We start from the raw sequence: 20,999 nt of genomic DNA on the forward strand, positions 1-20,999 counted from the left end.
TGTGTTACGCATGGTTGTACAGTGTATACTGTGTTACACCTAGTATTATATTGTGTTACGCATGGTTGTACAGTGTATACTGTGTTACACCTAGTGTTATATTGTGTTACGCATGGTTGTACAGTGTATACTGTGTTACACCTAGTGTTATATTGTGTTACGCATGGTTGTACAGTGTATACTGTGTTACACCTAGTGTTATATTGTGTTACGCATGGTTGTACAGTGTACACTGTGTTACATCTGGTATTATATTGTGTTACGCATGGTTGTACAGTGTACACTGTGTTACATCTGGTATTATATTGTGTTACGCATGGTTGTACAGTGTACACAGTGTTACACCTAGTGTTATATTGTGTTACGCATGGTTGTACAGTGTACACAGTGTTACACCTAGTGTTATATTGTGTTACGCATGGTTGTACAGTGTATACTGTGTTACACCTAGTGTTATATTGTGTTACGCATGGTTGTACAGTGTATACTGTGTTACACCTAGTGTTATATTGTGTTACGCATGGTTGTACAGTGTATACTGTGTTACACCTGGTGTTATATTATGTTACGCATGGTTGTACAGTGTATACTGTGTTACACCTGGTGTTATATTGTGTTACGCATGGTTGTACAGTGTACACTGTGTTACATCTGGTATTATATTGTGTTACGCATGGTTGTACAGTGTACACTGTGTTACATCTGATATTATATTGTGTCACGCATGGTTGTACAGTGTACACTGTGTTACACCTAGTGTTATATTGTGTTACGCATGGTTGTACAGTGTATACTGTGTTACACCTAGTGTTATATTGTGTTATGCATGGTTGTACAGTGTATACTGTGTTACACCTAGTGTTACATTGTGTTACGCATGGTTGTACAGTGTATACTGTGTTACACCTAGTATTATATTGTGTTACGCATGGTTGTACAGTGTATACTGTGTTACACCTAGTGTTATATTGTGTTACGCATGGTTGTACAGTGTATACTGTGTTACACCTAGTGTTATATTGTGTTACGCATGGTTGTACAGTGTATACTGTGTTACACCTAGTATTATATTGTGTTACGCATGGTTGTACAGTGTATACTGTGTTACACCTAGTGTTATATTGTGTTACACATGGTTGTACAGTGTATACTGTGTTACACCTAGTGTTACATTGTGTTACGCATGGTTGTACAGTGTATACTGTGTTACACCTAGTGTTACATTGTGTTACGCATGGTTGAACAGTGTATACTGTGTTACACCTAGTGTTATATTGTGTTACGCATGGTTGAACAGTGTATACTGTGTTACACCTAGTGTTATATTGTGTTACGCATGGTTGTACAGTGTATACTGTGTTACACCTAGTGTTATATTGTGTTACGCATGGTTGCACAGTGTATACAATGTTACATCTGGTATTATATTGTGTTACGCATGGTTGTACAGTGTATACTGTGTTACACCTAGTGTTATATTGTGTTACGCATGGTTGTACAGTGTATACTGTGTTACACCTAGTGTTATATTGTGTTACGCATGGTTGTACAGTGTATACTGTGTTACACCTAGTGTTATATTGTGTTACGCATGGTTGTACAGTGTATACTGTGTTACACCTAGTGTTACATTGTGTTACGCATGGTTGTACAGTGTATACTGTGTTACACCTAGTGTTATATTGTGTTACGCATGGTTGTACAGTGTATACTGTGTTACACCTAGTGTTATATTGTGTTACGCATGGTTGCACAGTGTATACAATGTTACATCTGGTATTATATTGTGTTACGCATGGTTGTACAGTGTATAATATTTTACACCTAGTGTTATATTGTGTTACGCATGGTTGTACAGTGTATACTGTGTTACACCTAGTGTTATATTGTGTTACGCATGGTTGTACAGTGTATACTGTGTTACACCTAGTGTTATATTGTGTTACGCATGGTTGTACAGTGTATACTGTGTTACACCTAGTGTTATATTGTGTTACGCATGGTTGCACACTGTATACAATGTTACATCTGGTATTATATTGTGTTACGCATGGTTGTACAGTGTATACTGTGTTACACCTAGTGTTATATTGTGTTACACATGGTTGTACAGTGTATACTGTGTTACACCTAGTATTACATTGTGTTACGCATGATTTTATACTGTGTTAAGCCTATAAATAAATAAATACATGAAATTGTTATTGTCTCACCGTCCATGAAATCGTCAGCACACCGACACTTCCACCCCCTCCCCCTACGTTTTGTACAGCATTTACAGGTCTGTCCCCCTTCAGTTGAATGTACTCTGTAAATACAATATCTTAAAATTACCGGCATTTTGTAATTAGAACTTAAATCATGTTAGCAACCATCATAAATGGAAATATTGTGACCCTACACTGGCAATGAACGTCCTACACCTCTGTGAAATAAAACTGTTAATCCCCCTATATTTCATGAATAGAAGTATCCTTTGATGATTGTGAGCTACAAATATACGATCTGACAGACGACTAAATCGGAATTTTGATATAGGTCGGAAGGGTGTGTGTGTTAGAATGGTATAATGCTACCGCCAGCCATTTCTGTTGAAGTCCATGACTATGGTGGAGAACATCACCAATATCTCATATATATGATAATGATAACTTTCATTCATGTCGATTCGATATATCCCTGTGAGCTCGAAATAAAAGACACCACGGAGTCGTCCACTTCTGCTTCATACTTTGATATTTTATTGAAAGTAGACATTAACGGTAAACTGACAACTCAACTTTATGACAAACGGGATGATTCGATACGCAAGAGCTTGTTCTGCTTACGGTCAGTTTTTTTAATCGAGGCAAGCTACTGACAAACAAGTTGATGGAACAGGGGTTCAACAGTCTCGATTAAAGTCAGCATTTCGCAAATTATATGGTCGTTATAACGATCTTATTTTCCAATACAACCTATCATTGGGTCAAATGCTGTCTGACGTGTTTCATACAGATCGTTAGACCGTTCTTGGCACACTGATTTTGACTACGGATAACTCTGTTTACCTGATAAAGATATAGGCCTCACGGCGGGTGTGACCGGTCGACAGGGGATGCTTACTCCTCCTAGGCACCTGATCCCACCTCTTGTGTGTCCAGGGGTCCCTGTTTGCCCAACTATCTATTTTGCATTGCTTACAGGAGTTATGAGATTGATCACTATTCGTTATATTCAATTTTCATAAGACTTGCTCAAGGCTCTTTGTTGGTAAGTTTCAAAAAAACGCTCGCTAACTGCTCACTGTGATAGGAAAGGCAACCCTAACCACATTGTTGTTTTTATGAATAAATTATTACTTACTGATATCGTAAATGACAGTCTTTAACAAAAACAATCCTTGCTTAACGATTAAATCAATATTAATCTATTATATATTTGAAATTACCAGCCGCTAAGAGAGCGACCAATGGAGTTCAATTAATGACGTCACACCGTCGGTTCCGGTTTATTTAATCAGCAGCACTGTAAACATGACAAGTAACAAACAGTTAAGTTTGGAGCCGTATAGATTTGAGCCCGTTCTTTCGTAAGAAGAAATTGAGAAAAGTAAACGTTCATTCCAATCGCAGACCAGGCAGATGGTACACGTTTCTTCATACAAATGTCTCGAATCTCAACTTGTCATTGCACAAATCATGGATCCACAGTTTATATAGTCTTTTCTATTCAGATGGCTTAGTTGGGTCAGGAATTTCGAGAGAGAAAAACAACTTTTTTCACATCTCCCTTCGCTTTAGTGCAATTAACAGCTTGACAGGAAGGCATCAACCTATTTATTCGTAAAATCTACCACGTTCACACCTTTGATTATTTTAAAATCTCATCAAAACAGGAACAGACGGCGTGACGTCAAAATTATTGATTTTTGTGGTCTTGAATACAAAGAATTCCACATCACGGCAGCCACTTTAGATGGTGGGAATTTCAATTTTTAACGTTTTCAAATTAGTACTGAAGCTTATCTAGGCCGTATATCTACAGAATAGTTAAAAAAATCATCATATAATTAATCCTATCATTTATCATGTAAACATATTTGGGATTGCCTTCCCCTTTTTAGCAGGTGCATGAAATTAAAATCCTTGAGCAAGTCTACTAACAGCAGATAGCACTGGAAACTGTGACCTATTACATATAGCTTGTATTCATCAGCAGGCTGGGCTCTAAATAAATACAGCTGCAGCGTGACAACATTGCTATTCTATGTTTGAAAACCTTACCAGATGGCCTGCTGTACTCTCCGGGTTGGGGAAATCTATTGCGTGCATACACCCTGAACTGGTAACTGTTAAAGGGAACCAGACCAGAGATTGTGTACTGTCTTTTGTCCGCAGCAACATTTCCATCAATCAAAACTTCGAAATCTGATAAATCTGCAAGATATAATTTTAAAAAATATAAGGATGAATGAGAGAAAGATATCTTAATCAGATTTTGAGAATTTATTGTATCAGGTAAGTGGGTGCACAAAAGATCTATATCATAGGATGTTTTTACGATGTAAATCAATCATAAAACACATTATAAAATCAATGCAAATTAATAAAAGACGGTTTTGAGTTTTTCATTCCGTTATTGAATTGAATTTCTATAAAACTATGAAGGTCCAGTATTGGGCCGAATGCAAGAGTAAGAATGAATTCAAGGGAAAATTCATCATAGATAATACTAAAACCTGTACAAACTATTTCTCAAATATCTATAACACGTCAATTTTGAGTACCCACTGTCCTGAAGGGAAGGTAACCTACTCATTGCTAGTGGCCTCCATGTTGGATTTGCTGACGTCAGCGCCTCGATGTTGTACTCCTGCACTTGGGGTCCATGATTCGGAGGTACTGTCCATTTAATTGTGACTGATCGAGTTGTTTCCGATCCTTTAATGCGGTACACCTTTCCCGGCATTCCTGGTGGGCCTACCGGAATTTTAAAAAAATCAAGATATAATTTGGGCAAATTCCTACCGACCGTTGATTGATGTTCACACTTTAACATTTGTATGCCCTATGTTTTTGGCTTTGATATCTATAAATTGTAATAATAGGCGTGAATACAGAACTACTTAATAAATATAGTAGGTCTATTATCATTGATGAATCAGAAATCCGGCAGAAATGAAAGCAGAATGTAAATATAAGAGATAAATTTTATTTAGCGTCGGCGCTTCAGGAAAATTATGCCGAACTGAAATGTTGCAGTTCATATGCTCATGCATTTTCAAAAATAAGTTTTAAATGAATGCACGTTGGGCAAACTGTTGGAAAGGTTGTTGTATATATTGCTACACGTAGCATTGTTTATGTACCTTATCTACATGCTTCAGCATATCATGGAGCTCACGAGTGTCTAATCTATTTCTAACATATACACCTGTACAGCCGTGTTCATCTTTCACTGTCAGAAATACCTACCAGTTTCTGGATATTTTTGTTTACGTTTCGCGAGTTTTTTGGTGTTTTTTTTTTAATTTTTTTATTTTGGTAAAGCGATAAATTCAGGTTTGAATATGGCGGAGACTCTGACTTTTACAGCTGGTGTACCTAATCGCCTTCTTTATGTACAAAACCGTGGAGCTGTCGCGGGAATATAAAATTTGTCTAAGACAGCTTTGAATTCCTGGTGAATCAATTCAACTACTATCGCGCGTGTATTTAAGGTATATATTGAATTTCAAGGGACCGACCTCAATTATTCATTATATCCAAAGTTAAATACGATCATAATTTAATTATATAATACATATTACTGGGAATTTATTTTTACTTCGATATAACAGATAGTTCAATATAAGTGACTTCGGTATAGGTAGAGTAGACTGTGCATACCTTGAACAGACACTGTTGTAGATATAGAGGATTGGGCAATAGTTGACATGGCAACACATTCGTACTTCCCACTGTGGTGGTAGTCTATAAAGTGGATGAAGAGACCAGGGACTCCCATTCTAGAACTCTTAAAGCATAAAATAGAACAGGTGTCATCGTCTCTGTCGGTAATAAATGTGTGATCCGATAAATACGTAACATTTTGATGCTGAATAAATGACAGACAGACTGAGCTTCGTTGATAGACGGAATACAGAGTTGATACGTTTCACAATCTTCGGAGTTCGTCCTTCTTCTCCTCATTGTTTAATGGATAATGCATTACGTTTAAATTTCAGTGTTTTCTTCAGTTAAAATGTTACTCACAGCCAGAGGATAATTTGACGGCGAGTCTATGCACAAGTAATCAATTTTCAATCTTAAATGCATGATTGTAAAGAAAGAAAACGGACATCTTTATGAGCATCCCGCCTGTCATTTTATCTGAAGGTTCGTATCATAGATATACAGTACTTGGTACGGCTAAAAAAAACAACCTGACTGAAAATGAGCTAAAATGTACAATTTATGTAGAATCATTGTATGTGTGTTATATCAACAAAACTAATAAGTATGGATGTCTATTAGGATCAGAAAAAGAGATAATAAAAAACTACGTTTTACCCAAACCCACTACCGATAAATCAATTCACTATTCTACATGTATAATAAACTGGGTCGCCCACTTTAGCAAATTTGCGGAGCACGGGTGCTTTTCAATATATACACGCAAAATTGGTTTGCTCCGTGACTCCTCCCAGGCCCGATTGTTAAATACAGACAACCATAACTTCTTTGTTCAGCGGCTGGGGAAAATGTCGGTCCCGTACTAATTTTGCATTGAAAATTAATGAGAGGTCCTGGATCCGACCTTATAGGGATCGGGGCCCTTGGTAGAAGCTAGGATGCTCTAAAACCTTTCTCTTATTTTTGTTTGATGGAGTTTTTAATTTTGCTAATTGTGTGAATGAAAATCCAAATATTAAATATTTTGAATATATTACGGTATTTTATAAAAACGTAAAAATTAAAAAAAAAAGAAAGAATAGAAAACTACCATCTTCCCATATAAGGGGTACGTCCCAATAACCCTTAACATATAGCTATCCTCCCATTCTTCCATATTCAAGAAATCTTTTCGTCCATGTTTTTACGCCTTTCTTTCTCGCTTTTACACCCTTTCCACCTTTACATTTACATGATTATAGGCTTTTCACGTTATCATGCCTTTGATTCACACTATTACTTCGATAAAAAAAATCTATCCCGTGGGGTTCCGGGTTAGAATAGGTCCTCAGTACCCATTGCTTGTCGTAAGAGGTTACTAAATGGGGCGGTCCTTCGGATGAGACCGCAAAAATCGAGGTCTCGTGTCACAATAAAGATCCCTCCATGCTCAATGGTCATAAGCGCCGAGCATAGGCCTAAATTTTGCAGCCCTTCACCGGCAGTGGTGACGTCTCCATATGAGTGAAATATTCTCGAGCGGGACGTTAAACAATAGTCAATCAATCGATAAAAAATATTCATAAATAAGAATATACAGAAGAGAATATATATATCATAATCATTCTTTGTTATCGAGAAAAAATCGTTATGGCAATCCGAACACACCCCCTCAATAAATTTTACCCGCTTAACAACATTCCACATTGTCACAATTCGAGTATCTATCAACATAATATTAACTGTAATTATAAAACCGGATAAAAAAAGTTGTAAATGTTATAATTTTTAATTTGAATACCTTTTCATACAAAAAGTCCTGTGAAAAGTCTATGACTCTTCCGTTGAACCTCCAAACATAAACAAGGTCAACTCGGGAGGCATCGTATGTTGCCTGACACTCAATGAAAACTGTGTCGTTCCTATTGGATGGGATAACACCAGGAAGCCGTGTTACGATCGAGATGCCACCTACATGGCAAATGAAATCATAATGATCAGCTTTTCATTGTGTAAGATATATACATGTATTTCTCATTATTTTGCTTCAATATTCTCCATAGATTATTTTGATACATTTTCCTTTGACGCTCCACATTATAAAAATGCAATACATAATACCTGTTTCTGACATTAGAACTTACCAACTATTGTCACATTTCCTGTACTCATACTTTCCCCATTCTTGTTCGCCGCCACACATGTGTACAGACCTCTATTAGCGAAACTAATCCCCACGATCTTAAGATACCCGTTCGTCAACTGCTGAGGACCTCTCTGGTTACCATCAGTTACAGTGAGGCTCATTTTCGCGCCATTTTGAAGCCACGAGATGGCGGGCACGGGAGCTGCTTCCGGTATACATGGAATAGTAAGGTTTCCGTTGTTTGCCGCCATAATCACTTTTGGAAGAGGGTTTTTAGCAAAGGATGGTTTAAAAGCTGTAAAAATCATAAAGTATTTCACCAATGCCTGATGTTTAATTTCCATACAGTTTGTTATACAGTGAGGTGTGAAAATAGATAAAATGCACTAGAAGATAGGAAAAACTAATATAATCATCATTTCATGTACTAAACCAGCACCTGTAAATGATCTGAATACATGTACATATACTTTTAAAAGAACAATTACATGTAGCTAATGATTCTAGAAGCTGAAAAATGCGTACAGAGCACTTTAAGTTGCGCGCTGGTCACTGCAGCCCCATACATGTTGCTTGCTTGACAACTGTACATTCCATTGTGAAGGTTCTTTCGAAGATTCCTGATCCTCAAAACATTGGACGAGATCTCGAGTCCATCAGTTCCCGCGGTAATTAGTCGGGCGTTCTTGTACCACACGTATGTTGCTCGCGGACTGGCGATACCTTCACAGCGCCACGTGACATCACTATCTTCATCAACAATGAGGTCTTTTAAAGGATATACAAAATACGGCTTTGCTGCAAATAAAAGAAGAAAATTTGTTTTGCTAAATTATCTGTATACAAAAATTCACCAAAAATTTCTATTGAAAATTTGTCACCTGCATAGATTATAAACTGGTTTAATTTCCTTAGTTCATATGTATCCGTCAGTCCAATATTAAATGTATGACGTCATACTGACCACCAATGGTAAGCAAGAAATCTTTGGAATCAAATTGTGTTCGACCTTTCACGTGACATGTGTATGTTCCCTCATCCGAAAATTGTACATTGGGGATCACCAACACACGGTCGAAGTTGAGCGTGTAGGCCTTGGATGGCATCCCTACATCGCCGGATTTTCTCCAGCTATATTTTAGAGGTATTCTATAAATAGAATGAGTCTCAAATAATGCGAATCTGGACCTCTTTCCTGCAATGATCTTTTCTAAATATAAACTGTATGTTATCCTATCTACGCGTTAGCGGGTTATGCAACATATTGCATTTTTAATTTTTGCAATGTTTGCTACCTTCATCTTCCGTTTAACAAACCCAAGAAAGACATTTTATCATTCATATTTTTCTGTATTTGTGTTTAATGTAAATACTTTTATATAGAGTTTTTGGCCTTTGTTAGATAGACAAGGCCACTAGAAAGAACCTCACGTTGAGATGTCGTGTGGAATCGGTGGATATAAATGTAAATTTCAAACTACATGTAACATACATCACCAAGAAGTGATATCATCTTTTCATCATGTCACTTCATACCTTCCATACGCTAAGCATTCTATTTTAACTGTCTGCCCAAGCCTAGGAGATTTTGGGAACACCGCCGGAAAGTCGTTGTGGATCTGGGGAGGGTACAGCGCCGCCGCTAAAACGATAGTTTGAAATACACTTGTTGGTATATCTATAGATATAGGGTGTGTGGTATATCTATAGAAATAAGAGGGTGTGGTCGGATGGATACATTTGAACGAGTGGTAATTCACATAAATCGAGAAGCCGCCTTTTCAAGAATTTCCACGCGAACCAATGTATCTAAATCATCCTCACACACCCAAACTCTAGTCAGTGGAAACTTAATAAAACGTTAACGCTTTAAACCGTTTACATAAATATTATCCATATCTACAGAATTTTTTAGATTCAAATTTCAGAAGAAAAAGCAGCGACGTCATTAGCCCTATGGTCAACGTAATCATCTTACAAGTCGACAATAAGATCTTTATGTCAACTTGTCAGAAGATAATGTCAACTTCTCATATCTTTGTGTCGGCTTGTCAGATCATTCCTCGACTTGTCATATCATTATGTTGTTAAGGTAGCTCCATCTTCATGTGATGTCACAGGTTTTTGCAAAATCTTTATTTCACTAAAATTTGTGCATGATAAAAATATATCTTTTTGAGGAATTTCATTCACTGGGTATAATAAAAAAAGAATGTAAACTATTTGATATTAACAAGGTCTATATTCTCTATAAATAATAAATCATCTATACTACAAAAATGCTGTCAAGGGCAATAACTTCTGATTTGATCATATATTATTGTATATATGTTCAATATACAAATAACTTCTATGCTGGTATTTCTCTACTGTATGTCTATTATACAACGATTCCACTTATATTCACACTTAATTTACATGTATTTAATTTTACACAAAGTAGGAGTTTTTGGAAACTGTTGAAATTAAAATTTTGTCATTTTAACCAGTTTTTGTATATTCTTATCCTGCAGTTTAATGAAAATGTTCAATTTTTAGATGTTCATATAAACTTTTGTTTTTGGTTGGTTGTATATTGTTTAACGTTACGCTCTAGATTTTTTTCACTCATATGGAGACGTCACCATTGCCGGTGATGGGTTGCAATTTAGGCCTATGCTCGGCTCTTACGTCCTTTGACCAGGGAGGGATATTTATCGTGCCACACCTGCTGTGACACGGAACATTGGTTTTTGCGGTCTCATCCGAAGGACCTCCCCCATTTAGTCGTCTCTTACGACAAGCAATGGGTACTGAGGACCTATTCTAACCCGGATCCTCACAGGTTCTTTTGTTTTTGTATGTCTGGCATTTTTAAAGTTGTCAACATATAGGCCTATATTTTCCTTGGTTATTGATTAAATTAACCTTTGATATGTAATTTACAAGAGGATGCAGCTACCGTAAGTAAATGGACAGCGCATTTAGGCGGGAATTTTTTTTACTGTTACGTTTATTATTTGAGAAGTCGACAAAATGATCTGACAAGTCGACATAATTAAATAACAAGTCGACAAAATGATCTGACAAGTCGACATAATTAAATAACAAGTCGACAAAAAGATCCAACAAGTGACGACATAATTAAATAAGAAGTCGACAAAATGATTTGACAAGTCGACATAATTAAATAATAAGTCGACAAAATGATCTGACAAGTGACGACAGAAATATGCCACCACTGTACATGAATTATATCGCAATATCCAGAATAATTCCTGCAATAAAGCAGAGAGTTAGAAGTAATCTCAAAAGAACGCACGCACCAACTCTACTTGCTGGAAATTTCCTTTAACGTAATCCCGAGGGGAGATTAACGATATAAATATTCACAAGGGCTTCTTTAGGATCTAGCTCAAATATTTACATTATTCTAATAAATCATTAAGGAATCTTGCTCAAAAATTAATTTACTGTCGCCTAATATATCCAGTCTAATGTTGAGGCTTGTTTCAGTTGGAGGTTGATTGGTTGCTAGCCTATCGCCTGGAGACGCCGTTAACGACACAATGCAGTGATAATTCCCCTCGTCGATTTGCTGAACTTCGGAAAAATAAAGATTTCCATCCGCAGAGAGGAAGAAATAGCTGTTTAATTCCTGGATCAAAAAGCTCGTTCCTTTCATCCAATGATAAGATATGGCTGACAAACAGAAAATTAATAAAAATGACACACAATTATACAAAACAAAATTAAGTGGATCTCGGTGGGTATCGTTTGTCAAAGCTATTGTATGAGTACGTTTATTAGTTGTGTGTATCAAACAAGAGGCCCATGGGCCTTATTGCTCCCACAAGATATTGCAATTCCCCCCATGTAATACGTTAAAGCCGAATTATGGCACTAACCTGGGCCCGACCACCCTATTGTGTACAAACTTCAATCTACATGTACATTGACCCTGCATAAACTTTTGTTCTGTTTTTCTGTAAATTCCTGTGCAAACCTTGAACCCTCTCGTGGACCCAGGAGTGATTATTTAAACGCACATTAACTTTATTCACTACTTGAGTACTTTTGCATATTAACATATTGTAACTCTGTGAATCTATTACATAAAACTTTTGAGATCAAACTTAAATATACACTACATATACGCCAAGACACTTTAATACTATCGATACGTTCTATATTTATACATGTAATTAATTATATACCTTCTTAATATCTCTATTACTTTGATGTGTATTTATAACATGTGCATGTAGTGGCCTTGTACCTTGAGAGAAGTTTTATATAGGCTCCGTCTGCTGCCTAATCCTATCATGTTGTACATAATAAAATATTTACATTTCCGATGTTTGTTTGTTTGTTTTTGTTTTGTTTTTTGCCTTTGATGTCTTTTTACAAATTGTAATGATAGCCAATTCCTCATGAATGCGTTGCAACTGTGAACAATGCGCGTATGAATCTCGATAGATATAGTGCGTAGATTGAAATGATAATATAATTCTTAAGTTTCCATATTACTTCATAGATATGCATTTGAAATATGTTTTAGGATGAATTTTCTAGAAACAAACCTGGTGTGTGTGTGGGTGGATTACAATTCAGATATGTTCCTTGGTACAGCGCCACCCGGGTAATACCTGGAGCCACATTAGGGAACTGGGCCAAACCTGAATATAAAATACTTATTAAAACTCTTCTTTACAAACAAACCTGACTATAAAATACTTATTAAAACTCTTCCTTACATACAAACCTGAATACAAAATACTTATTAAAACCCTTCTTTACAAACAAATTTCTTAGCTAAAGAAGTTTCTTATTTCTATGAAATACACTAATATTTTAATCACATAACCATATGCCCTCTACCGGACCCGAGTTCATACGTGGGCCATAAATATCGAGTCACTTCAAAATGTACTGGACAATATCGATGTCGTCTGAGTATTATGAATTTACGGAGTTTCATTCAAGACATGGGTATGTCAATGTAGGGGTACTGATGTCATCATTGCTAAAATAACGAGATATTTTCATTGACCTCCTTTGTATTCTACCTCTCTTGGACATTGATTGATTGATTGAAATATTGTTTAACGTCCCTCTCGAGAGTCTTTCACTCATATGGAGACGTCACCATTCTCGGTGAAAAGATGCAAAATTTGGGCCTATGCTCGGCGCTTACGGCTTTAAGGAGGGAGGGATCTTTATTGTGCCTCACCCGCTGTGACACGGGACCTCGGTTTTTGCGGTCTCATCCTAAGAACCGCCCCTTTTAGTCGCCTCTTACGATAAGCAAGGGGCGCTGAGGACCTATTCCAACCCGGGTCCCCACGGGATGTCGTTGAGTTTTCCGTGAAAACATTTCCTTCATTTTATTTAATTAGTTGAATTACCACGTGAACTATAGCAAAAATTCTGAAAATAACGTTACAACTCTGTCACTCTAAATGGTGTGCCTATTTTAAAACATAAATAATTCTATATTACGTAAATCAAAGTCACTGCTGCCACATATTTGTATTTTTAAAATTAATCATATGTTGTAAACAGATATAACATGATTGTTTTTCTGAATAAACATACACATAAAACACGGCTAGACAAATTAAGTACATCATTATAATGAACAAATCCCAGGAACTCGGACAGGGTTAAATAGGGCGTATAGTGAAAATACATGTACATGTATATTACATGTATGTTTCAGTCTGGAATATGTATCAGAAAAACTGAGTTGATTTAATTGCATGAGTAATGGAGATGAACAGAGAGAGATGGAGATAGATAGGCAGACTGCCAAATTGGTGAAATTCGTGAAACTTGAGGTTCAGACTCCATGGTGGGACTAAACAGGTAATGCAATGAAAATTAATGGAATTTTTAAAAATCCTCTTTACTCCTATGTATGTGGTAGACAAACTAAGTGTATAATACGCTTATGTGTGTCCATTGTCCTTCCATCGCACTTTTTGCCAAGGTCGTAACTTTATAATGGATCCACATTACAAATTCATACTTGGCACAAAGTTTGCTTATGACTAGGAATTGTGTCACGAATATGAATCAAAGTCTTTTGTCAAGGTCAAAGTAAATAGTAAAAGGTAGTTAGAGATGGAGAGAAAAACGCTTGAACTTAAGACCAGTCGTTGCGTCACGACCAAGAGGGAGACCATGGTGATTTTACCAAAGTTTAATTCACTGGTTTAAAAAAAATTGGGATTATTTGTTCAGGATTATAATTCTGGAATAATGAGGCACACAAGCCTTCTTAAGAATAGAAAACGAGTCAATGTCGAGGTTCTTCATTCAAGTATTCCAAATATCGGTCAAGACCATAGGTCAAAAATTAAAGAAGTAATCATTATCATTACTGGGTTTCAGTTTGAAAAATGCAATCGAAGCATAATAAATTTGCAATACTTCTAATCTGGGTTTTTTTTAATTGTGTGGAACTCAGGTGACCGTTTAAACCCACAGGCCTCTTTCTCCTCCAACACAACATTTTCCTATCTACCTACCCAAAAGTCAAAATCGTGGGACGCAACGGGGAAACTTTCAACAGCCTTGCCGTTAATTTTGATAATTAATTATAGCTAATAGGAAATAATAAACTGAATAATAATTGACTTCTACCTAGAAACGAACAGTCGATATATGGATTTTGGGTTCAATATTTGCTTTTTGTGGCGCTTATACAGACTATAAATGTCACATATTTCGGTCCTCCTTATCTGCAACATTTACAAAACTACCCAAATATTTACAGAAGATTCAGCAAGTGATATCAATTTCATCAAATTGTTACTTTACATCTAATTGACAAAATCAAGGTGGCATTTCTCAGTTTCAATAACAAGCATAGAGTGCTAAAAACTGAATTTGCAATTTGATTCGAACACATCTGTCTCACAGAAGGAAATGTCTTCACGGGGAAATATTTCGGAGGCGAGTCCACACTACCACACATCACAATCTGTATTCGCCATTCACGTTGTCGGTTCCACCACCCTATTGGTTACGGGAATTCTTGTGAATGCATTTAGCATCGGTGTCATCATCCGTCTGAAACTATATCGTGAAACTTCAGTTCTCTTTACACTTCATTTGATGTTCGTCAACCTTACAGCAATCATCATAGGTATGCCTCTTGCATTATTGAATTCATTTCATCCAATCGTGAAAAAGGACATGTTTTGCAGGATGAGCGGATTCATCGTATTTGGTCTGATTGGAGTTCAAATGTGTAATATTACATTGCTGTCTGTAAGTGCTTACGTGAAAGTTGCTCAGGGTACTTTTGGGAAAGTGATTTTCTCTAGAACTCGCAACACTGTGTCATGTCTCGTTTTTATATGGGTTTTGCCTTTTGCAAATATGTCAATGCCTATGAGCGAAATTTGGGGTGAATTTGCCGTTTCCCTCCATCAGCCCTGGTGTTTTCCTTTTTCCGGTACTTACGGAACCTTTTTGGTGTGTTTCACCCTCGTTGTGACTTTGTCGGCACTTCTTTTTTCTTATGTTGGAATCGTGCGTACCGTTGTACGAAGCAGAAGAAAGGTTGAGGCCGCGAACCAGCTTCCTCGCCAAAACAGAAAAAAATTCATCAACGAACGACAACTTATTATTACTCTCATTATCATGGCGACTTCATATATAATCCTCTTTCTTCCATCAGGCCTTCTTCCGGTCACAGACCCCGACTCCAGACTTGGTGTGGATCTTCATGTGATTTTCACTTATATCATGTGGTCACAGAATGTAGTTGAAACTCTGATATATTCTGTCTTACATACCAAAATCAGACATGGAATCAAATTATTTTTCATTTGTAAGAAAGCCGACACGGTTTTAGGCTGAAATGTTGGAATGGGAAAATCAGCAACCACAAACTATTAGTGTATTTTTCACATTCGGTGATTTTATATTAGCATCATTTTAACCTTGCATAGATCTAGAAATCATTGTATCTAAATTTCTTAAATTGAACAGAAGGTTTGACCAAACCCATGGCGGTTTCAGATCACACGGAGTGTGATTTTTGGATCTTACAGTGTATGTAATGATTACGTCATGTATTTCTCTAGTTAACTAGTTTATCATATTTCTTATTTTAATTTCACCGTGTACAATGCCACATGCGGGGACCGTGATCGGTGTAGCGCGGGGGTGTGATTTCGAAGCGAAGAAAGTAGGTCAATAAGTATTCAAAGACTGATTGTGTTTAATCAAAATAAATCTAGATAGCCAAAAGTATTGCACGGAAGACAATGGTTATTGGCAAGCTAGCACTAGCAACTGGGGAGTTTAGAACTCTTTGGAAATACCCAAACACTTCGACAATATACAAGTAGGGTAGGCGCCGGGTATATTTTTCGGTGTATTTAATGAGAAATATCCACTCCTACTGCATAAACTCCAAAGTTTTTTTGACCAGAAACATTACCTTTGAATGGGACTCAATATTCGACTGAAAAAACCAACACAAAAGCATGATATGCCGAGTATTTGACTGAAAACCCTGTGTGGCGTAGGGGGGTGAAAATCTTGTGGCGTAAGGGGGCCGAGAATCCTTTTAACGTAAGCAAAGTTTCTCACTAAAATACACATCTTCAGCACAGCGAATATTGTCTTTATTCAAAATTATATGGAAAATTCTCAAATCATTTTGTTCAAAGGGAACCCAAGTAAAATCACAGTGTATGATTGACTGTTATCTATATGTTTAAACTTATGTGTGTTTTGCAGAGTAAAACTGATTGCATGTAGAGGAAATGATGGAATCCCAACCAAACAAGCACATATATACGATTTGTGCGAGAAATATTATATGCGTCAAAATCAAACTTAAGGCATTTTTCACAGTGCAGCGCGAGATATTTCCCCCTGAATACAGGTGGCGCATAACACGTTGCGGTCCTATTCTCCACTCAAAGGTTCGTGCGCTACGAGCACCAATCTAATTAAAATTAGATGTTAGATCCGCTAACATACTCGCTACACGTCATCTTTGTTGAAGTATACATGAAAAGATCCCCCGATGTCGCCATAGTTTAAAATTTAAACCAAACACGCGATAAATAAGTCACGATCGTGGGTGCCGCCATTTTTTCTCTTTCTTACGTAAACAATATATGGAATTGCGATATGAAGGCGGAAATTTGATTGGCTGTTGCAAATTTGACCTCTATGGGATGTTAGATGTTTGTGTAGCGAGCGGATCTAACATCTAATTCTAATTAGATTGTACGAGCACTAGACCTCTGTCAACGGCTTTTTACAGAAATCTTGTAAAAGTTTCTAATAATTCAACATTTATGTTTTGGACTAAATATTTAGTCATATTATGAAATGCTTTTGGTGCAATTTAATGGGTGCTTACTGTAAAATGTTTAAAATCACGGTTTTCTGATACTAAATTTGGAACTACTTCGTAATATGCGTATGAATGTAGGTCATTCACGTGGTAGAGATCACTGTAAACATGGAATCAAAAGTAAGGAAGGCTGTAAAACATTCCATAACACTTGTAAAATAAGAGACAAACAGCTTAATGGTAAAAATGTACTTATCAAAGTGCCAGTGCGTTATGAAAGAGCCTGATGTATCACATGTTGCCAGAACTTTTAAAAGGAAAGGAAATGAGAATGGCTGTGTATATCATTTGATTGTATTGTCACGTGATTGCAAGTGTTGACAGAGATGCAAGAGAATCTTGCGTAACGCACCCTTTGGCGAGAGAATGCTTGCGGTCCATGTTCAAACAAACTCTGGCTGAGTTTGGTTGCGGTCCTCAATTCATTGCAGCATTATAAGGATTTACTATTTCTGGTTGTACATGTAAATAAGTGCCAGTTAAGGAATAGTGTAATTACTGACAATTTGAAATGATATTGCTGACGCTGTACAATACTTTTAGTCATTGATTATATTTATGTGTCCCTTGTGTGATTTTTCGCAGTCCTAAAAAAAATTATACCAGGGTAAGGATGTCATTAAAATATCAAGTTTTCATTATTACTTTTCAGAAATTACATGTAGAAACAAAGCATGCAAGTATTATCTTGTAATCATTTCACACTGTGGACAAAAATATACATGTACATCAGGAGTCAATGACCGCAACATGTTAATTTTATCGAACACGCTTCTCTAATGCAATATTTTTGTTGAAATATGTTTACTCATGTGTAATTCGATCTTTTGAAAATCAATGTTAGTGTAAATCAACTTACTCAAATGTACACAAAAATAATTATCAAACACGTAGCAATAGAAGGGAGTGTTTTTTACTGTACGTGCATAGTTAGTTAATTTTACAAACAAAGTTTGATCTATAAAATACCTCCATTAATAAAATAATATTTGAATTATAAAATTTAAGGAACCGATCAATCTCTTGCACTCCATCCCCCGCGATTTAGGATTTAAACTGGGTTTTGTTATATTTGTTTCGTTTTTGCTTTTCAAGAATTTTCAGACGCTTGTGAAGTGGACGTCTCCCCCCACCCCTCCCCTCCCCACTTTTGGGGGGGGGGAAATCCTACGTGCCTGAAAACATTTATATCATATGCTTTCATCTTGCTTTATTTCTGGATATTCGTGAAATTCTTGGTATTACATGTAATTTAATACCAGTACAAGGTAAATATCTAAAGCTTTCAAAAAAGTGAAACGATTGTACATAAATCAATATTAGGGTGAGATAGACAGGGAATCCACACATTTAAAAGATATTATGGTGCAAAAAATGGGGGGGGGGGGCTAAGTAGTATCCATACCTCAGGTGTCTGTGTTTATTTAACCAAAGATTGTTTTTCTTTCTGATCATTGCATTATCTGAAATTATCAATAGTTCATGTCAATTTCATTAAAATATGAAACTGTCTTAATCATCTGGTATTGTGGTATTTTAGAAAATGTTTTTAATGAAAATGTAATGGCATAGAAAGTCACACACATCATTATCGGTTTATCGTACGAATATCAGAGTAACTTTGAACAAGTTTGAATTTGATATTTATATATTCACTGTGTTCAAGATGAGGATTTTGGTAAGAAACTTTGCGAGTCTCAGTCCCCCTACGCCACAAGATTTTCACCCCCCTACGCCACACAGGGTTTTCAGTCAAATACTCGGCATATCATGCTTTTGTGTTGGTTTTTTCAGTCGAATATTGAGTCCCATTCAAAGGTAATGTTTCTGGTCAAAAAAACTTTGGAGTTTATGCAGTAGGAGTGGATATTTCTCATTAAATACACCGAAAAATATACCCGGCGCCTACCCTACTTGTATATTGTCGAAGTGTTTGGGTATTTCCAAAGAGTTCTAAACTCCCCAGTTGCTAGTGCTAGCTTGCCAATAACCACTGTCTTCCGTGCAATACTTTTGGCTATCTAGATTTATTTTGATTAAACACAATCAGTCTTTGAATACTTATTGACCTACTTTCTTCGCTTCGAAATCACATCCCCGCGCTACACCGATCACGGTCCCCGCATGTGGCATTGTACACGGTGATTTCTCGAAATGGAATCATATCAAAATCATTTTTGATCAATATCATTGCTAACCATTATTATTACGAAATCATTCATAATTACATCACTTGACATTGGAAATTAATAACTTTTCAGTTCATTCATTAAAGTCACGCTGATGGCAAAGTACAACATACTTTATGACTTGTTGTTTATACTATAGAATAATCCTGCAGTGAAGGGCTCTTGTGATAAAAATGAATAAAAACCATCTTAGATGGTGTCATTTGTTCGCCGATTTTGACTCCGAAGGCCTCAAGTGGATCGGCATCCACGATGCACTGTGTCAAAGAGTGCCAGAGGGAGATAGTGGCTCATCCGACAGACCCGTGACTCTCGTTTCTAAATCTCGAACGTTTGGAGGATGAGCATTCACTACCAACATTTACACATTAAAGTGGATCGCGGTCAAGGTTCGAGCTAATTTCTGTGGAAACGAGGGGGTTATTTATATTCGCTCTTTCCAATAACCCCCTCGTTTCCACAGAAATTAGGTTGGAGCAGGACTCGTACCCACGTCGACCTCCCGGTCATATAATAACTAAGGAGAAAGAATTAACTGCATCATGTACAACAGATCACGAAATACTCACTTCCAAAGGTGACCTTTGCTGGAGCACTGCGCACTGAACCATAAATATTGGAAACTTCGCAATGATAAGTGCCCGCGTCCCGTCTCTCGTCGATCCGGTTAAACGTCAGCTTTCCGTTACTGATGGTGTAGAAATCGGACATGCTGATGACCTTCGTACTTCCGCTGACGTCAGTTTTGTACCAATTGTACTTTGGTTGTGGATTTCCAGTGGCATCGCATTCAATACTTGGCAGATAAGACCTATTTGTAAGGACGACGTTGAATGGATGTAGGGTAAATCTGGGTCCCTTCGGGGCTAAAGAAGGATCTGTGATATTTGAACCATAAGCTGGAAAAAAAACCATGATTGCATGTTTATGAAGTGTGTTTACTGTCAACTTTGGTACTGTTCTTATTAAGCAATTAAAATGTACATCGACAGGAAACCAAACCTGACTGATCACGGTCTGTACATTAATATTGATGTCATTTACAGATTACAAGAGGTATCAGATTTGTGTCGTACTGAAATCTCGGTTCTCCTGGAGGAGGCGCTGAGTTTCACTCCTTGGAATTTCACAGATAAACTTGTAAGGCGCCCCTCCGTCTATTGTGCTCCAGGCGTATTTCAAAAGCGTCACTGCAAGAAAAGAGAAATCTTGAAGAATTGACATTTTTATCGCTGATCCTTGTGGTCGGTAGTGATTGCATGTCGGACACGATGTTTTCCTCAGAGCAATATGGTTTCCTCCCAACAAATGACCACAATATCATTGCTATGGAACATCAAATTAACATAAACTCAAATAATTTAAGATATTTTTAATTGAATTGTTTTTCGCATTAAATGAGTTGATGATATCTTCAAATAATTAAAGACTTGTTCCAATAT

General features: G+C 36.8%; 2 protein-coding genes across 7 annotated transcripts in view; one reads left to right on the top strand and one right to left on the bottom strand.

Annotated features, from left to right (window-relative positions):
• The window catches only part of LOC125683873 (contactin-like), a 43,837-nt gene that overhangs the window by 9,626 nt on the left and 13,212 nt on the right, over positions 1-20,999 (bottom strand). For 5 of the 6 annotated variants that reach the window (XM_048925374.2, XM_048925372.2, XM_048925373.2 and 2 more), the window contains 13 exons: positions 20,634-20,747; positions 20,127-20,456; positions 12,564-12,659; positions 11,455-11,682; positions 9,538-9,643; positions 8,966-9,150; positions 8,527-8,799; positions 8,000-8,296; positions 7,657-7,826; positions 5,871-5,997; positions 4,797-4,961; positions 4,266-4,418; positions 2,214-2,308 (listed from right to left, as the gene is read on the bottom strand). In XM_048925374.2, the coding sequence (XP_048781331.2) occupies positions 2,214-2,308; positions 4,266-4,418; positions 4,797-4,961; positions 5,871-5,997; positions 7,657-7,826; positions 8,000-8,296; positions 8,527-8,799; positions 8,966-9,150; positions 9,538-9,643; positions 11,455-11,682; positions 12,564-12,659; positions 20,127-20,456; positions 20,634-20,747 (2,339 nt within the window). The remainder of the gene's footprint in view (positions 1-2,213; positions 2,309-4,265; positions 4,419-4,796; positions 4,962-5,870; positions 5,998-7,656; positions 7,827-7,999; positions 8,297-8,526; positions 8,800-8,965; positions 9,151-9,537; positions 9,644-11,454; positions 11,683-12,563; positions 12,660-20,126; positions 20,457-20,633; positions 20,748-20,999) is intronic. The other variant, XM_048925375.2, reaches the window with a different exon arrangement.
• Positions 14,807-15,938, top strand: LOC125683875 (protein trapped in endoderm-1-like). Its single transcript, XM_048925377.2, has one exon. The coding sequence runs from the start codon at positions 14,914-14,916 to the stop codon at positions 15,850-15,852; it is 939 nt and encodes a 312-aa protein (XP_048781334.1). The 5' UTR covers positions 14,807-14,913; the 3' UTR covers positions 15,853-15,938.

Source organism: Ostrea edulis, chromosome 6, assembly GCF_947568905.1.
Source record: "Ostrea edulis chromosome 6, xbOstEdul1.1, whole genome shotgun sequence".
NCBI lineage: Eukaryota > Metazoa > Mollusca > Bivalvia > Ostreida > Ostreidae > Ostrea > Ostrea edulis.

Coding starts and splice junctions, on each gene's coding strand:
- LOC125683875 (XM_048925377.2), top strand. CDS start 14,914: ATGTCTTCACGGGGAAATATTTCGGAGGCGAGTCCACACTACCACACA.